At 36.7% G+C, this 19,881-nt stretch overlaps 1 protein-coding gene across 3 annotated transcripts in view; it reads right to left on the reverse strand.

Annotated features, from left to right (window-relative positions):
- LOC117414986 (protein NEL-like) overlaps positions 1–19,881 on the reverse strand; it is a 77,108-nt gene that overhangs the window by 16,537 nt on the left and 40,690 nt on the right. For 2 of the 3 annotated variants that reach the window (XM_059027508.1, XM_034024880.3), the window contains exons 14-15: positions 10,102–10,224; positions 9,227–9,322 (exon numbers count right to left, since the gene is read on the reverse strand). In XM_059027508.1, coding sequence (XP_058883491.1) covers positions 9,227–9,322; positions 10,102–10,224 — 219 coding nt within the window. The remainder of the gene's footprint in view (positions 1–9,226; positions 9,323–10,101; positions 10,225–19,881) is intronic. The other variant, XM_059027507.1, reaches the window with a different exon arrangement.

Genomic DNA, 19,881 nt, shown 5'->3' on the forward strand with positions numbered 1-19,881 from the left:
TATTAAAAAGTAGGTGGCAATAATATAAAACACTATACATAGATGTTTTACAGAGCTGGAGCTAAATTAAAAGCTAATAAGATTTGTTAATGCGGAATTATAGCTGCTGATGTCTCAAATGATGCAATTTTCCAGAGCAAGTTGCTCGTTGGTTTTTACATGTACCCCCGATGGAACTGTTAACTGGCAGATGAAGGAAATTCAACAGTGCAGGGAGTGCATGCGTGACTGAGCCGCTGCTTAGATAAAGGGGGCTTGGAAGTGAATTTTCATTGACCTCGCTGACATTCCTGATGACATTTCATTGTTGTCACTGTTCTCATCCATCACAGAGACACCAGTTCCTTATTATGAAACAGTTCCTCATTATGCATCCCCTACCACTGGAGCCAATGGCTGCTCCAACAATCAAAGGTGATAATTCAGCAACAGCTAATTAAGTATGATGAATTGCATTCATGGCTCGGCAGTAAAAAACACATACACACACACACACACACACAAACACACACAAAAACTACTGATTCAAATATTAGAAAACCTTAAGGCTAGATTATTAATCATGGATGAATAATATTTTGAGGTTATGAACAAAAACAAAGAAGCCCCGGGAGCATAATGTGATCTCTGATGGAATAGTTTGTAATCATGATATAAAATGGATATGAATAAATAGCTGAAGAAGAAGATCTTTGTAGTTTGTGATTATGGCGTCTGTACCGTGTGATTTTGACGTCATGCAGCATGGCCGCCATACCACACAACCTATCAGCTTCTTACGAATACCAGTTAATATTGGACTATCCCTCAACAACTATACCAACTTTCAGCACTCTGCAATAAGTCGTTTTTTGAAAGACACATTTTTACATTTAGGCAATTTTTCAATCCAATATGGCGGCCAAACCATGTGACTTACGACATACGTTCTTTAGCATTTTCCATCTTCCCATAAGCATCTACCAACCTACCGAATCTGGTGAGTTTTCAAGCAACTCTGGCAGAAAGAAAAATAATTATAAGAATAATCCCAGCAATAACAATAGGCTTCCCAGCCTATGGCCTGGAAGCCTAATAACATCAATAACACAGGCTAACCCAGATGACATGTCAAATGTTATTTCCAGTGGGAAGGTGCTTGTCGCCAGTATTCCTTCTGTGTGGCCTGGAGCACAAACAAGTGAACCAAGAGCTCCCCTGGGGTCATATAGTAATGCAATGGCTGAGCTTGTATTTAAAAACACGATTCCATGCTGGCTCACTGGTAAGCTTCTGTGTTATCAAATAATATTATATACTGTTAAAACCCTAACCTACTTTTAATAGTACACTGCTGAAAAAAACAAAAAAACTTGAAGCTGCTAATGAAAGGTCCAAAGATTTACTTGGGAATATTCTTTGGTCTTTTAATGGGTTCGTTTTAAAAAGGAGCTCAAATTAGATGCAGCTGCAGGTCGCAAGTGAAATACATTGAGACCTTTTTGGTAAATTAGACATGGGTTTAGGTCATAGATTTAAAGTCAAGTGAAAAATGTCACATATATAACTGGGAGTTAAATTGAGTTCAAAATGGTAACAGTGTATGGAACATGATCTGTATGTTGATTTGATATCAGCTCAACTGATCTGAATAAGACTATTGACAGTTTATAATATAAGGAATTTCTGGACAAACCTTTATGTGTTTTGGATTTTATAAAACCACTACTTCTTTTAACATTACTGTATACTGCCTAATATGACTACACTTTTGTACCTAGAACAGATCATTGCACCCACAAACCTACAATATTGCAACTTCCAAAGAGGGTATACTAAAAACTGGTCTTTGTTTTGCTTCATGCATTGTGGCCTGGGTGGAAGGCTTGCTAGCAGAGATAACACCAGTGTAATAGCTAGTGCTGTTGCAATGGCCTTACTACACTAACATGGAGTTTTTTTTTTATTATTTTCTTTTAATTTGGTCTGTCTTCAATAACTAGAAGAAAGTAATTTGAAAATATCATCAAACTGGGAATAGAAAATAATTAAAATGATATTCATAAAAACTTACTACGACCACCCTAAAATGTATAAAGCATTTTTTTGTGTTACTTCACATTTGTTGTAGGAATGTTAATAAATGGCTGTATTAATATACAGTAGTTGAAGAGTGGCGATACTACCTTATTAAAAAACAAAACAAAAAAAAACCTTGACTTAATGACATAATTGCATACTTAAATTTCATGACATATAAATCCTGTACTAATCACTGGAAAATGCAACAAACTAATATTCTTTCCTTTTTCCCGACATGTACTTATTATATAAACAGTACTTTTTAGCATTGTTGTGTTAATACAATCCAGTATTTTGGAACTGCTTTTGTAGTGAGAAATGATTTTCTGAATCAATGATATGATCGTGTTGAACAACACAGTCTATACAGGATCCATGCACATGCGCACAATGAGTAGATGACATAATCGCACAAGAGCCTTGAGTGCCATCTGCTCCAGTTGCAGTAGGGTGTTACTGTAGGTCGTCAATGCCTTTTGGAGGCTTCACTTAGTTTTCTAATTGTCACCAGCTGCCTTCCAATCTTTTAGTGAATTTTCAGTGGCTGTGGCAATATAAAAATAAAAAACCTGCATGCATGCGCTGCGGCATTCGTCAGTCTGCCACTTTATCAAAGAGTGGGTCCATTATAAAGTGAAAGCTTTTCTGTGTTCAGAAACACATATAAACCTGCATCAACATCAAGCCATTGCTGCTTTCACTACAAATGAAGCCAATATCGTTTAAATTCGTGTACTTCAGATTACTTTTGGGCAATACCAGAACGAGCAGGTCAATTAACTTTTCAGCAGTATAAACAATAAAAATCTGACAAACGTCGATTTTTGACGATCTACAAAAAGCCTGAAAATTTCTAAAAATAAACATGACAATATGAAAAACAGAAACCCTAATTATACATAACTTGTTAATGTCTTTCTATGTTTGCAATTGAACATAACTAGGCACCTTATATAAACCATGTTCAGCAACAGGACACCTGATTAACTGAAGTATGCATTTTTTTTCACTGCTGAAGGGCCTCATTTATTGAGTTTGCTTGAGGTACTGTCACAGCACAATGTTTTGATACATTTTTAAAACCAGGCTGTCAGGGACAACACATTGTACGATATAAGGTCTCAGACCATTTTATTTAATTTTTTTCAAAAAGGACACTATGCTCAGTAATGTGTTTGACTTTAATTAACAATTAGCTCATTAGGAATGCAACCTTTCATCACCCTTTGCTGAGTGTTTTGTAGGCACACTAAGCCTGAAACTTGATGATGACTTTTATGTCCCTTCACTGCAGCAATTCCCCACAGCTCAGGAGAAGTGAAGGTTGTTTTCACTGCAGTCCCTGCCAGTTTTCCCTCCCTTTCCCGTGGGAGCGCCAGGGCCTCAGCGAAGACCGCCGACTTCACACAGCCAGGATGCAAACCTGCGCCTCCCTGACTGTATGACTCACCCTGCACACCACATGGCTGTGCTTTTACCAGTTGAGCCACAGGGTATGACTTTTCAAAGCTACCAAGCAAATGTTCAGTAGAAATTCAGTATGAAAAAATACAGCATGAAGAGTAGGCCACTATACATCTTGTACATTTACAAAATAACTGCTTATTTAATGGATTGCCACTTTAAGTACAAGTTCTCTCTGTCTGAATAAATAAACAATGTAGTGCTTTCTCTACTGGTTGATTATGTTTTCATTGTGACATTGTGACTCAAGTTTCAATTTTGTTTAGAAACTGCAGTTAAAATTCACAAGTAAAAACCACAATGATGATAACTGCTGTTCTTTTAGTGTTTAGTGAATCATACTGTATATAATACTGTATGACATACAGTATGTGTAGGAAGACTACCTGTTCAAAAACTAAGATACAGCTGGTTTAAAAAAATAGCCTTCAATGGACAGTTTGTACACATTAGGAAATCTCCACACTATGCTGCACAAATTGGCTTTGAAGAGGCCCAGGACTGAATGGCACAAGGTTTTCAGGCCAAGATAGGTGGACCAAGGCAATACACATTTTAATCCAACAGTCCCAGTTTACAATGGCCAATGTAAACCGTAACTATTGATAGTCAAATGTGACAGACGGATTCTGATCCCTGTCGGTGAGATGAGGTTAAAGGCTCTATAACCACAGAAGAGCCTGGCTATTTTGCATAGAAGTCGCACACTGGAGCCATGACCCAGACCCAATACTTGATTTTCTTTTAGATTAAAGGTTAAAGGAGCATATGCATTGGTGTTACAGATTCGGGTCCCTTAACAAAATAATACTACTACTGCTGCTACTACGACTACGACTACTACTACTGATTGTACTCCCCGCTGGTCTCCAGGGGAGCTGGGGACTTGGGATGGAGGGTCCTGCACGGAGCGCTCGCGTCAGGAGAGATCCTGCGTCACTTTACCGACTCGGACGCCGCGTGCCCTTTCTGCGGTCAGTCTGAGTCGGTAGCTCATATTTATTTTTGTGTGCCAGGCTGCAGCCATTTTTTCTTTTATTGAAGAACCTCTTGCTGCAGTTCTGGCTGCATTTCTCCCCCACCCTCCTCATTTTCGGGCACCCTGTTCGTGGCTCCACCAGGAAGAGGGACCTCCTCGTGAATCTGCTCCTGGCTCTTGCTAAACTCGTCATTTACAAGACCAGGAAGCGTAAGATGATCAGGGAGGGTCTCTTTGACTGTGAGGCCATGTTCAGGGCCCTTCTCCGTTCAAGGATTAAGTTAGAGCACGCCCACGCGGAGTCCGCCGGCGACATGACCACCTTTGTCGACCAGTGGGCTCTAGGGGACGCGCTCTGTACCACCTCCCCTTTTGTTCTCAATATTTAATTTACAGCTCTTTTGACCGGTTCTTCAGTTAATTTAGTTAAGGCTCATTCCTGTTAGCACTCTTGAAAAGGGTGCTAAGTAGAATTTTTTTCCAGCAGTCCTTTGACAGCTGGTGTAGTTCCCATTTTATGTGCCTTAAATAGGACTACTACTACTGATAATAATAATAATGTGGTAACTAAATAAAAAAAAGAGTGTGCTCCTTCAGCCTTAACACTACAAACTAAGAAGTCTACTTGCACCATAAAAAGAATATCCCCCACGGCTTTGAAAACCTTTCAATTAATGAACTGAGCCTGTTAGATCAATCAGTAAGTCAACAGGAGCTGGTATTGATATCTTTACATTAATCTGATATCTCTAGTCATGTATACTTTACTACAAGATGACTTACAATAGCTCTAGTAGCAGTCCTTTCACGAGAGAATGTGTGAGACATAACTTTATTTGTGGATAGAGGTAGCCTTCCAACACATACTGTATACTCAGGGCTTCTGTTTTTCGGGTTTTATTAATTGTATTTTTCGTTGCTAATTTTTAGCTGTTATCGAGTTTTTTTTCAGGGCTTTAGTTTTTGATATACTGTATGAAATTGGTGTTTTTGGTTACTTCCAGCTTCCTTTGGGGGTATTAAAGATCCCATGGTGTCACCTAAGACATCTATTATATAGCAAACAAGGTTAATCTAGCTTTTATATGGATATTAACCCAACTCAGTTAGAAAACTGTTTAATGAATACTCATAGTACTGATAAATTGTTGTCTCTGACCGATGTGCTTTACTAATTGACTTAAAGAGTGTGGGATTTAATAACATCATTTAAACTGTCCTGTTTTATCAGTGTGTTTTGTTTGGCTCCTGAATCTCAGGTTTTGACACATGGGTTTGTTGCAGTTACCAATATGATATAGTGGAAGAGATATGAGGGAATCATTATCCAGAGTTATCTTATTTCTAAGAAAAATAAACAAAATTGATCTGAACATCACAATCATCGGCATTAACCTTCCTGACCTGAGACGATTTATTTATATACCGGGCCTTACTTTAAAATGATTTCCTAATGTATCAGCGTTTTAGCATGGTAGAGGTAGAGGTCGTATTTCATCCTTTATTAAATATACAATACGTGTGGAATGGATCTGGGTCAGTTCTTACTGACTGATAAGCTCTTCAATCCAACGGTACCCTTTACTTTGATGTCTGACCTAATATGGCTGACATATTGAGATAATGTGGCTTTTGAAGCTACAGCTTCATAGAGACAGTACATGTTTTGTGTCATTTTCTTAATGTTTGGTACACAGGTATATTCTTAGATTTTATATTATTTACTGTTGTTCCATTACCAGTGTTGTCTAGTAAGAATGAACAGTGCCACATTGCTTTAACCTCGGGAAAAAAATGTATTTCCATTTTATTTCATGTCTACAAACCATTCGATGTGATATGAAATACCCCTTATATTATGCTACTGGGGATCCCATTTCTAGCTTTGAGAATTTTTTTTTTAAAAAACAATTTCTCTAAACTTTCTGATATAAAAGAGTGTGTTAAAACCCAATAATAAACTACAAAACCTTTTGCTAAATACAGTACACTAAACACCAAAACATATTTAAAGCAACAAAACAGGCTTTTTGATGAACGGTTTGTTATGGGATTGTTCACCCTTTAAGTCACACAAGGAATGCGGCTGCTGTTCAAACAGTTTCTTCTTAAAATACATTTGGGAGTGACTCAGTTATCACAAGGAAACTGATCATTTGGATGACCAGATCCAACCTGTCAGTATATTTTAAACCCTGTTTATCGCACCTCATTGAAAACATAAGAAAGTTGGCATCCTTTTATTTGTAGGACACATATGTCACTTGTATTTGAAAGGGCTTACTCCACTGTCTGGTTTAGCCTCGGATTTACAAACAGGAAGCAACAAAGCAAAAGAAAATCCAAGTGGGTTCACTCTTCACAGATATACAAGATTTAAGCTTGCGGATAAAGTTTAGATTGAACACAAAGCAAGCAGAAAACAAATGTCGGAGTGCATGATCTAATGGCTACTAAAACATTGTGGCTCTCTTAAAATCTAATAGCACAGGACAGATGGAAGATGTAGCCTGGCTTTGACAAAATAAAGTGATACCATCTTCATCATGGAGTAATATGGTGTAAGCAAAAGTAAAGCGTATGAAACTCTTTTGAAAGAAGCAATAAATGGCAGTCAATCCTGTTAAATAGGACGTGTATAATCAATAACTCTGGAAGTCAGAATGACACAGTTGAATAAGGAGACTATGCTGCCTCACTTTATGGAGAACCTCTCTTGTCAGGGATGGACAGAGCCTCTCAATTATGTTTAATTTGAACACAGAATGTAAGAGTCTGATGAAGTGATTCCAGCTGCTAGTTTTTTTGTTTGTTTGTTTTTTAAAAAGGAGACTCAGCAAACATAAGCCTCTGGAAACCATTTTTGGACTGCACCCATTGTAGCTGTAACATGCAACTAAACAATTCTTGGCAGTAAATCAACATCTTTAACTTTGTTTCACCTTGCTTTTCAATCCAAGAAATCAAGGATTGTTCAGTCTGCTTTAAAGTAAATCTCAACATTTCTCCAATAACTATTGATGAGCTCACTGTTTTGTTATTAAGGTGGTTTGAAGTTGAAAAAATGTATGAGTAAAGCTGCCTGCGTTAGTCTGTCACTGTGTGGGTATGTGCTCAAGCAATTAATGGGAATTGGGAGGAATGTGCAAGCCAATTATTACAGCGTCGATATAAAATGGAGAACAGTTATGTTTTATTATTTTCTTGGATCATTTTTTTTTTATCAATTGTACTCCACAATTCTCTGTCAAATTCGAATGTCGTTTCACCACTGCAACCCTCTGACCAATCAAGAGGACTGAAGATCTGTGATTTCTGCTCTCCAGTTGTCAAACTAATCGACTCATTTCATCTGGCAAACCTGAGTCACAGATGTTACCAAGCTACTGCATGGAACATGAAAGTAAGGGCACAGTCTGGAAGACTATTCAGGTGTCTCAACAGTTTGCTGCAGCGTGATGAGATGATCTCTTTGCCGATTTTCCACTCTAACTGTTTTCATCCTTATCTGATTTTCCTCTAATCCCAGCAGGGGGCTTTGTGTGTCCCTGGTCAAGATTGGCACCATGGTGCAAAGACATTTTTAATGAAACTGCAATGCAACATACAGGCACAGAGTTATCACAAAAAGAAATATGGGCTAGGCTACCAGGCATTAATAACACTTCAATGACTTACACCAAACATTTATGAGAAATAGAGATATGATATATATTATATTGTGCCTTACAGTATTTGTCCTTCAATGACTCTCCGTTCTCACAGCCTTAGCCCCTGCATAATCCTTTATTTATCCTCCAAGGTGGATGCATTTCAATTAAGTGACGTTCCTTGCACACCATAAAAAGTGGGAAGATATCCTTATGGTTAATAGTATTTAAGGCTTTTAGCTCAGATATGCTGAGCTGGCAGAAGGTTCAGGCATTGTTATGCTCTACTGAGCACCTCTTTGAATGTGCTTGGAATTTTTCTTTCCCTTTAGAAACTGATGCAACCCAAGGTCCTGCTTCTTGGAAATAATAATTGTTTACATTTGCATGCCAGTAAATAACTATAAGAAGTCATCGTTTTAAATTATGTTATTTTGATATTTTACTTGGGTATATATTTGTTTATGTATAAGAAGGAATTATTATAAAAATAATGTATATTCTTACCTAGTGCTGGGACAAATATTCGAATATTCGAACAAATATTTTTTGACATGTATTCGGATACAAAAATCATATGTTAGTATTCGCTACAAATGACAAAATACCTTATTTACCACCTCACCAGAAGATGTTTTTTTGTTATGTGGAATGTAACAAACGAGAACCAAAACTGTGATTTTTTCCCCCTTCATTTTACAACGCCATTTCCACGTTTGTTTTATTTGAAGTGTTTCAAGTTAAATTTCAGTCACAAGTAACCTCATGTTATTACTTTATGAAAATATGTCTATGGTCACTGTTTACTGTGGAGAAATAGCAATGGCAAGGAATAAAAAAAAGTAAAAAAAATAAATCAAATGCAGTGTAAACTTTATGTACTATTTATTTTTCGGGAATAAACAAAATAATGTTTAACTTGAACTGCTATTTGGCATCCTTTGTTTTGTAGTTAATTCACTGGGGTAAAGTAAGTCCTACACAGCTTATTCTTTACTCCTGGGATATTTTTCTACTATAACGTGTTACATATTGTAATGTCTTGCTGTGTTCGTCCCAGCACAATTCTTACCTGTTTCACACCCAGGGCCAGTAAAACCTTGAGGACACAAACACATGCTTGGAGTGATACAAGTACCTCCATTTTGACAACCGTCTTCACAAAAAGCTGAGGATTTCATAAAAAAAAAAAAAAAAAAACAATGGTATTATCTATTAAAGTACAGCAAATATATACACGAGTACTACAATCCTGATAAGCAGCTTAAGAGCTTATAATATTAAATATTACAAATATTGAATACAACGGTTTTCTTCAATGATTCCCACTAATCACCAAGAACACCAAATATGTCCTTAATGTTTTTTAAGAATATGAATAATTTTGATTAATCTATTGTTTTACAGTTATTTTAGTATGTCATTAGTGTAAATTTTCAGTCACCATTACAGTTCTGCTTACTTTTTTTTCAAACTTCTTATCTCAAGTCGTACATACAGATATTTCTCACATTTGTTCTGTGAAATGTAAGGATGCTTCAATAAATGCAGAACACCTGAGTATGAGTTTGCAATACCGTTAATTAAATCTCAACCCTATAATTACGAAATATATATATATATATATATATATATATATATATATATATATATATATATATATATATATATATAACCCTAATATTTAGCAGTATGGTATTTATTGTATCCCAGAGATGATGAGAGTTGCTATGCTATTACTGAGACAATAACTTAAATATTTAGAAATTGGTTGTGGTCAGTAGGTTAGTAGGCTTAATAAAACAAGGGATCAAATGTACCTTGTTTTGTGTGGTATTATAAAAAATATATATATATACAAAAAGCAACAAAAAACAATTTGTATTTAATGAACGACAAACCATTACAATGTAAGTGGATCCCTGAATTACAATTCAGTACTCTTACCTTTACAAAATGTGCCATTCCCTGTGTAGCCAGGTTTACACATACAGTTATGCCCTCCCACTGTATTAAAACACAGAGCATTTTCATCACAGCTGTGTTGTCCTGTCATACATTCATCATGCTCTGCAGGAAAAGAAAAGAAAAATAGCATCTTTAATCATGCATGAATCATGGTTTTGAATTAACTACAGACTTTAGAAGATATGCCCCCCACCACCACAACCACAACCACAAAAACCACAACTACCCACAAGCCTGCCCTGGATGGACCACCCTCCCAGTGAGTAGTTCGTTCCCCAAGCATGTCCAATCCCTGGTATATCTTTTTGAAACTACCTGAAAAGCAGCCCAGTGCCTTATCCTATTGTGTGAGTGGTGTGTGACGTGTACAACAGTCTATCAAGCTGAGACCATTTGTTATTTTAACACAGCGTTTATAATGCTGAATAATGTAATGCCTATTTAAATTTGTGGCCTCACTTCCATATAATGATTTGACATATAACTCCTGCCCATACTTAATGGTCAGCCACAGATAGAAACATGTGCAGTGGGAAAAGGCACTTGTATAGCACCTAAAGTTTAGCTGCTGTTTATGTTTTGTATATACTTCCACTTTGTGAGATGTTTGTTCGAAATAAAAGTGTGACCCCCCTTGGTCCCCCTACTTTCAGAAAGGCTCCGGCGCCATTGTCTGAGTAATCGGGGAAGCACTTAGTCAATGTCTGCAATAACCCCAGTATAACAGAACAGCTGTCAAGTAACGTTGCTGTAGTGCAAGATTATCCAAAAACAAGTACTAAGCATCCTGATCCAGGTCAAAGAGTGAAGCTGCTTACTTATTTAGCAGTGCAGCACTTTTCTGGACTCCTTTTAACCTCCTACACATTTTCTACTGGAGTCTGACATCTGAAAAGTTTAACTTGCAATTTCTGAATGCCTTCCAAATGACCATGATTTCAAAGCAGGATCCTAATCCCACAAAGGAGGTAACATCAATCAGGTTTGGTTGGTGCTGTGCACATGCTTTCATCAATACTGCTGTTTGAATTTTGAGCCGAATAGCCTGCAGTCAATTTATTTTAGATTTCAAGACAGTATATTGTATATATTTTTTTGTTCATAAATGTTAAATATATGTAGGGCTTCTGTTTTTCGGATTTATTAATTGTATTTTTCGGTGCTTCTTTTTAGCTATTTTCGAGTTTTATGTAAATCGTTTTTTTTTTCTGGGCTTTCGGTTTTGATATACTGTATGAAATTAGTGTTTTCGGTTACTTTTCAAAATGCGTGAGCGTTTGTTTTTTTTCTGTCAAAATATGTATAGTAATTCGACAGTAATTATACCTTCTTTCCATTGCTGTCTTCCACAATGAAATCCCTACGGGCATGGGCACATTCTTCTGGGGTTTTTGTGTGTAGGCATTTTTGTACATTTCGCCACAATTCTGTTTTAAATCCTCCGTACCTTAACTGTAATACGCTTGAAATCCAGTAACAAGCCTCCTGATTGTGATCTCATTTTAAATCTCGCAAGTGGAGTATCCAATAGAAATGTAGGACTGTGCTGTCCTTCAGTAGTTGGGGCGGGTTTAAAGTATTGAGAACGAATCAACGATAGATGCAAGTCAGGAAGGCGGAACATTGCCCAGCAGCACTGGGAAATGTATTTATTATTATTTTTGTAGTAGGTTTTATTTTTTAATGGGAATAGGGTAAAGTCAACATGAATTGATTAACTATTTCCACAGTTTTCCCAGTGCTTTCCGGTGTTTATTGGCTATCCACCGATTTCATTTTTTTTGTATCAGGGGTGTTTCATCAGGTTTTATCGGTTAAAACCGAAAATCAGAAGCCCTAAATATATGGCTTCACAAGTAATATGGAGCAACCTAAAAACTGTGGACTTCATTCATAAAGCTTTAAGGTTATTTTGTAGAGTTTTTTTTTTTTTTTATGTAAATGTAACATTATTTAATCTATCAAAACTGACGTTATAGTATGTAGTGATGCGTCAAATCTCTGTGAATGACTCTGATAGTGATACAGGCAGTTCAGTAGATGCCATTTTCCTTGTTAAAATAAAAGCTAAAATGTTTATATTCCAGGTTCCATCTCTTCTATCTATATAGTCATGAGTGTTGTTGCGTGTGGCAATCGCATGGCAAGTCATCATTGACTTAAAAACAACCTATTTGCTGTCTTTTAAATCAAACTCATAGATCCATTGGCTAAATACCAATGAAGAAACTCCCTCAGGACTTTATAAAGCTGTCCTACCTGGAGGCCAGAGATTTAATTGTCTTCGTGTAATGAAATTCAAAGCAGCAAATTACTTAATTAACCTTACAGAATGGTTGACAATCTCATTGAGGAGTCTTTTAACACAATAACACATTATTTTAACATAATGTAATCATGTTTATACAGACATTATGAATATCTAGCAAGCACCTAAAGAACAGGAAGCACCTAGCTATTGACAAAAGCAAAGGGTTAACAGAACAATGACACATTAAAATTTTCTGAATAGCACTTTGTAATCAAAGTGCATGACATGATATATATTTTCAAGGTTGTGGTAAATTTTATTATTTCTCTAAGTGTACAGATATGAGTATAATGAATTACAGATAATCATTTCAGTGTTCCCACATCACAATGTTCTTAACATTAAACTCAAGTTTTATTTAAACATCTTTTTTTAAAGTCTATTCTGAATAAGGTCTGACATTATGCATATGTTATTGCAAAATAAATAACAGTCTATGTTTTAAATTTCGTGATTCTACCTTGTCTCTTTTGATTGTAAACCAGCAAGCAATCAGCATTCGAAAATTGAGCCGACCCATCCATGAATCATAAACCGCATGCTTTACAATCCAATTGCCTCGGACAGTAAAAAATACAACTCATCTTCCATCAGCTGAGCCCATGGAAGAACATACTTGATTAAACCCATCCCTCATGTGCATCCTGCTGACCAGATAGCTTCTCGTTTATGCAGATTATAACACTTCAGAACCTCTATTCACTTTTTAATTGTATCTTTTCTGTTATCATATCACATGCTGGAAACCTCTTGTGTTTCTGTGAGCCGTGGCACTTCAAAGCTAACAATATAAGACAGGCAGTGTGTCCTGCGTCCATCACAGTCACCAGGCTGTGATGGGGTAAATGACACCAATTACCTGCTGTAATTACTGCTTTTGACAGGATATCATCCCTTGTGAACACCTCATGGGTTTTCCAGATGCTTGTTCTGTCAGCTGTGCCACCATCTTGGGATCCATGTTGTCTCCCTTCATTGATTACATTAGCTTGTTTCTTGACAGATAAGCAATAGACCCCAACACTAAAGAGAACCCTGTGGCAGGAGGATGAGCCTCGCATTTTGTTATGTTAAGATGCATGGGATCTGTAGCTCTGAATCAACAACAGATTGAAGATCTTCATACATAACCAACCAGAACTGGTTAAATCATAGATATTTCATGTGTGGGCAGACCATGTCATCTGTTTGTCGCTGTTGGTTTTGTTTTGTTTTTCTGTTTAGCTGCTATCATGTGTAGGTGTATTTTTTTTTCCTTCTGATGATCTAAGAAGTAACAGAACACAGGGAAGCAAATGATATTGCATAGCTTTGGCAGATGCAGAATAAAAACAGTGCTTGGTTGCCTTGAAATAAATCCCTTATCGCTTGCATAAACAGTTTTTGCCCTTTCTTTTCTTTTTGTGGAAAGAAGTTATTGAGCCATGTGGAATCTACTTTTACAATGGCTTATAAACACTGTAGCTGGGGGTTTGTGGGATTTATCAAAAAGGTCTTAGCTTCCTGGTGGCCATCAGGGACCTTTAATGTTTTTGGTATTAGGATTTTGAAATCAACACGCTACCCTTAATTAGCTTCAATAGCTTCTTGGCTGTTCCCTATCAATATTTTGTTCAATGTTATACTTAATTTGTTTTCACTCTGATGGCACTACAATATTGAGCAGAAATACGATCTTGATAAAATAGAAGCTTTTTTTGTTGTTTTTTAATTAACAATCTACAGTCTTCCGTGACATTCGAATATCCTTATAAAATTATCAACCTACCTGGACCAGTTCAATAAGTAGACACCTGCTAGGCTCTCAGAAACAAGGGAGCAAAAATAGGAACAACCAATATAAGAACGGTATTAAGAAAAGAGCTGTTCAATCTATATGACTGATGGTTGATGTTATTGGTCATTGCTGTATCACTGGAACTGCTCATTGTATTGATTTGAAACCTAAAAGGTCGAGCAACCACCAAGGGGTCTGTTGAGTGCCCTTGACCTCCTGACTAATACCACGATTATTCCAAAATGGCAGAATAACATTTGAATAAGTAAGGATGGCCCTTCATTTAAACGTGTGCTGTTCAGATGATCACAGGTAACTTACTAGTAACCTTAGAGTTTTTATTTGTCAGATGGGTTTGTAACTTTGTATCCTACTGTATATAATCTCAAATAATTGATCAAACAAGGAAGTAACGTGACTCTTTCCTTTAGTTGTTGGAAGCAATGTCATAAAAACTCTCATCTCCGATACACTCTTTTTAGAAAACAAAACAGACAATAATTGAACATCATGTCAAAACCAAAAACAAAATTCCTTCGTTTGTGAACATTTTAATGCAGTTTCAGCTTTGATTTGTTCCACAACACCATTTTAACAGCTGTGAAAACCATTAGCATTCTTTTGGAATGAAAACTTCTCTGGCACTCATCAGCAAATCCTTTCTCAATCAAAAAACATTGCAATATTTTAAACAGCAAATACTTTTTCTCTTTGGGATTTGGTAAATTATTATTTAATGAACAGTCCTTACAGAAATGAGGAAACAGTAGTGGCAGACAGGCAGCCTTCATATACACCAAGATAACGATAAAAAATGTCCTTACCAAGAGTATTCACAATAAGACATTCTCTATATACATTGGCAGGGTGTAAAACAATAAGCACTCATTTCTGTCTGATAAAATGATGTATGAGGATGTTGTTTCAGGGACTCTCTGTCCTGATTCCTTTACTTAATGTCACTTTGTAAGTCCCTTTAAATGGTTCTGGGCTGGCTGCTACAGTTCAGTTCAGTATGACAGAGTGAGAGCTGGGATACAGTAAGGACCGAGTAGGTGAAACATAACAAGCTTTGTTAGGCTAAGGCTTATGTGCCATATGTTTGTTGTATGAAACCAGAAACTATGTTGGACTATGCATAGTTCGGAAGGAACTAAAATGTTTGTACTGAGAATTGCTGTGCAGTCAAAGCCTACCCTTGCACCTCTACAAAAGAATATCAGACCTTACATGTCCTTGTGGTCTATTCTTTTAATAATTTTGTGACTAGGACCTGTAGACTACTGGCCATGGAAACCACCGGAACTGAAAAGGAATCCTACTCTCAATGATCTAACCCCAGTCAAGATGTAAGCTTGCTTCCTGCGGGTGAAAGGCAAGTGTTCTCATCAAAGGATTACAACAACTGCACCACCCAGTATTCTGAAGCAAACCATTCGAATAAAAAACAGATCATAGAAATACTTTTAAAAGCCCTTTTAATGGATTTTTTAGAGACAGTAATCTCAGCAGGCTGCGAGCTCCAAAGGCGCATTTCTAAACCGGAAAATAAAGCCTGATATTCTGGAAGAGGGAAAAATGAGATCTGGTGATGACATCCTCCACGTTCTCTGATGAAACTGCATCAGTCAGCCATTGCACATGCAGTTTACCCCAGCCTCTATAATTGATCATCGCACCAGTGCTTTCCTTTAGATTACATAAATAATGGAATATTAAGTGACTGTAAACCCAGTATTATGTGACTGCTTAAACAAAGATTTTAATAGAATAACATAAAGTTGCCATTTTGACCATGGCACAGCACAGGAGAGGTTGCTTTCTATTTAGCGTTGCAAAGAGAAGGTTAAATCGGCATTATCCCTTTCAGTCAACTAAAACTGTTGCTTTTAAATGTCACTTCACATATTGGTAGCCCTTGGACAGATGCTGACTATATCAGATAGTAATATTATGGATACTGGTACTATAATAATTGATCAAGTCTATATCACCCTAATAAAGCCTTTGGGAATGGGCAATTCTGTAGGATTATGCGACAAACTAAGCAGATGTCACATTGCGTTTAAGTTATGTGTGGCTCTTTAATCTATTCTACTAATGCTGACAGGATGTATGTTCCAAATCTTCACTGGGAAATAAAACTGTTTTATCCTCACAAAGTAGAAAAGCAAAAAAAGAGGTGCACAAGAAGTGACGTTACAATGCTGCATAGGTGCCCAAGACTTATGTACCATTATTTACAGTTGCAGCTGCCTGTAGTTGCAATAGCTAAAAACTAAAGTTGCCTATAAGCCGTCATGCGCTGCTCCCATTAAAAAATGAGAAACCTAAATCCCCTAAACTAAAACCACTATTCATTGACCCTGGTTATGCACACAGTGGCCGGTACTCACAATGGTTTGTAGTTTTTTGTCACACAGACCGTCATGCTCTGGCTCATGAGCCCTGAGGTGCATCAACAGCTCCCTTTTATAGTGAGACCGGGACATGCCCACCTGCCACTCATGGATCTGCAGCTGACCGATCCCTGGCTGCCATTCTCTTTAAACACAGCTGTCAGCGCGTCTCAAACAGAGCGTCTATCTCTTTCCTGCAGACAAGCGTGCCCGAGAAGCCGGTGACGGTGTCTCTGTTACAAATTCCCTTACAAAGTTTATTAACAATTGGAGACGTGGTCTCCAGACACCTGGGAGACCGCACTTTGGAACAGATTCAATTCTTGACATAATGTTGAGTTGACACTTTTTGTTCCTAGTTCATGTCCTCATTACTTAACTGACGTCTAATTGGTCTCTGAGCCATTAAATTTACTTCTGGTCATTGTGACTATTTAAAAAAAAAAAAAAAAGACATTTCACAAAACTCAGTTTGGAGTGGGTCTAATTAATGATTGTATGAACCCTCCTTTTGTCATGCCTCATTTTCCACAGGTTAAACTATATTAACCCAATCTGTCATTCAATGAATGGCACTGTATGACTGTAGTCCTCTATGTTGAAAAGCCTTGGTCAGCATATAAGCACATCCATGGTTGAAGATGAGTAGAAATGCAAGAAATTGGGGCTAACATGTCAACTTTCTAAAATAGTCTTGCATACAAGCCTTACCTCGCATACTGTACAGAAGCACATACTATTAAAAGTATTGTATTCCTCTCTGAAAATGTACTTTTGGCTTTATACCTGCATCAACTTTATCTTCACACTGGGTACTATAAATTATACAAATTAATATCTGGCTGGACCCTTATAAAAAATGTCCTGGTGTGTATAGAAGAACGTGTATATGTTAAATATAAAATAAAACAATGAGTCTTGACAATTATGTGTTTAAAAGGCAATAATAAATTCTACATTAAAACAAGTGTCCAGTAAAAAAAAAAAAAAAAAATCTAGTAAAAAAGGTACCAAACTCTGTTTCGTCTGCCAATCCATTTAATTGGGCCTGAGGGCCTAAAATCAATTTTAAAAACACACATCTCATGTTAAACAAGTCTTAACATTGCATTGACACTTCTGCTAATTAACTACTCACACTTGTCTCAAACTTCTTTCACATTGCTTGGATGAGCAAGCCTCATTCAGCTTCAAAAACATCGATTTAGAGTTCTGGATTGTGTACAAACAAGACAGTAATAGCTAATAAAACATGTAGGTTTTGCCACCGTTTTTTTTTCTTCATGACTTTAAGGATTATGTTTCAAGATTGGTGATCAAGCTGTGATCAAACAGTTATGAAGCAATCAAGTTTACAAAGATATTGGGGCTGCTTATATATAAAGTTTAGATCTAAGCATCGTCCTTTGTTTAAGCTGCTTATAGAATGCTTAATGTGTTAACCCTTTATGGTACAAGGGACATCTGAGTCCCACAAATAAAAAAAAAATCCTGCTAACTTTCTTATTTTTGTAATGAGGTGCACGGAACAGGGTTAAAAATGTACTGAAAGGCTGGATCTGGTCATCCAAATGATCAGTTTCCTCTTGATACTTGAATCACTCTTAAATGTATTTTAAGAAATCATGCTCAATTCCTTGTGTACCTTAAGGGGTTAAACGTAATGCCATTCTGAGAGCGAGACACCACTCTGGAAATTATAAAACGAGTTGCTAGTAACAGGTTCCAATGGGGATGTGACATATACAAGGCAACAAAGTGTTCTATACAACAGGTTTAAAAGGAAACTATTATGAAGCAAGGTACATTATGTCAGATAAGGAACCAAAATGGTTCTAAAAGAACACCAAGGAAACATTTCTATGGGAACCCAGTGAGTATTTCTCAAAAAGCAGATCTCAATCCTTCATCAGTGTGTTCCAATGTCAGAGCCCCTATTTAAAAACACCAGCTAATCAATCTAATAACTAATTCAAGTGATGCCTACAGATGAAGAATAAATTCATTTGGAAAGGAAATTACTACATAATTAAAGGATGAAAGAGGGTTGAAGCGGAACATAAAAGATAAATGAATTCCAAGGATAATGAGTACAAAAATAATGAAGTAAAATGCCAAGTACGCCTACAAAAAAAAAAAAAAAAAAATGACTGGCTTACTGATAGATATAACCAGATGTACATGGATATATGTACATGCGTAACGCGTTCAGTGTCTGTTACTGGGATGAGAAGCTGCTTGATCAGACTATTTATATATATACCACCAGGGATGCTCATGGACTATAAAACGCAATCTGAATTGGCTTCATGAGCTAAAGCACCTCCATCACTAAATATTACCATTACTGCTCATATAATAAAATAGGCTTTACTTTTTTTTATTTGTGTTGTGTTTAAATTACTAAGGATTTCAGTAAATATCCCAGTTTAAAGATCATGCAATAAGAAACCAAATGCAATTTAAGAGAAACGGGGAAAAAAATCAAACAGGAGTAATTATAATTATTATTGGTGTAACTTTTTGACTTTACTCAAAGTCGTCATGCCTTTTCATTACAACACAGTAGAAAATAGAGGCTATCGTTCCCCTGGCTTAGTCCGTATTTGTTTTTATCTCCCTGCTATGCCTCTGTTCTGTGTGCCAATGTAGTTCAACCCCAGAAGAAGAAAAAAATAATTCCAGCCTAGTATGACTCAGCAATAATGTGTCATACTGTCACTTACGTGAGCATATATTCACAACAGACAACGGCCCTTGTATTGGACTCATTTTGAAGGCAGAACTTGCCAGCTGAGTTCAAATGTCCAAACATATCCTGAAAACAAATGCTTCTAAGACTTGAAAACTGCTTTTATATCAAGATTTCAGGTACGTTCTACCATAGTCACCATGGGTATAAAGAAATTCCATTCCAGCTACTTTCATTCATAAGCATCCAAAAATAATTGTGCCAAGTTTTCACACAAAGTGCACAATTGTTCCTCTTAGCTGATGGGGATTGCTAAACAGAACATTGTGGGAGAACAGAAACAGAACAGTTTGTGATAACAAACAGTACAATGGTGTAATTTCTTACAGCACACACAGCTAGAACTTCTTATTAAGGTAGACTGGGTATAGTATTATTAGTCTTAAGTATTAATGACTCAATCCACAGAAAATCCGATTTATACATTTTAAGGTGGCGGTATTAAGATCTGCCACTGTTTTGATTATTAAAATAGGCCCCACGTACTCTCAAAGTTGTTTGTTTTTCATTGAGCATGGAA

The sequence above is a fragment of the Acipenser ruthenus genome, chromosome 7 (assembly GCF_902713425.1).
Source record: "Acipenser ruthenus chromosome 7, fAciRut3.2 maternal haplotype, whole genome shotgun sequence".
NCBI classification, from domain to species: domain Eukaryota; kingdom Metazoa; phylum Chordata; class Actinopteri; order Acipenseriformes; family Acipenseridae; genus Acipenser; species Acipenser ruthenus.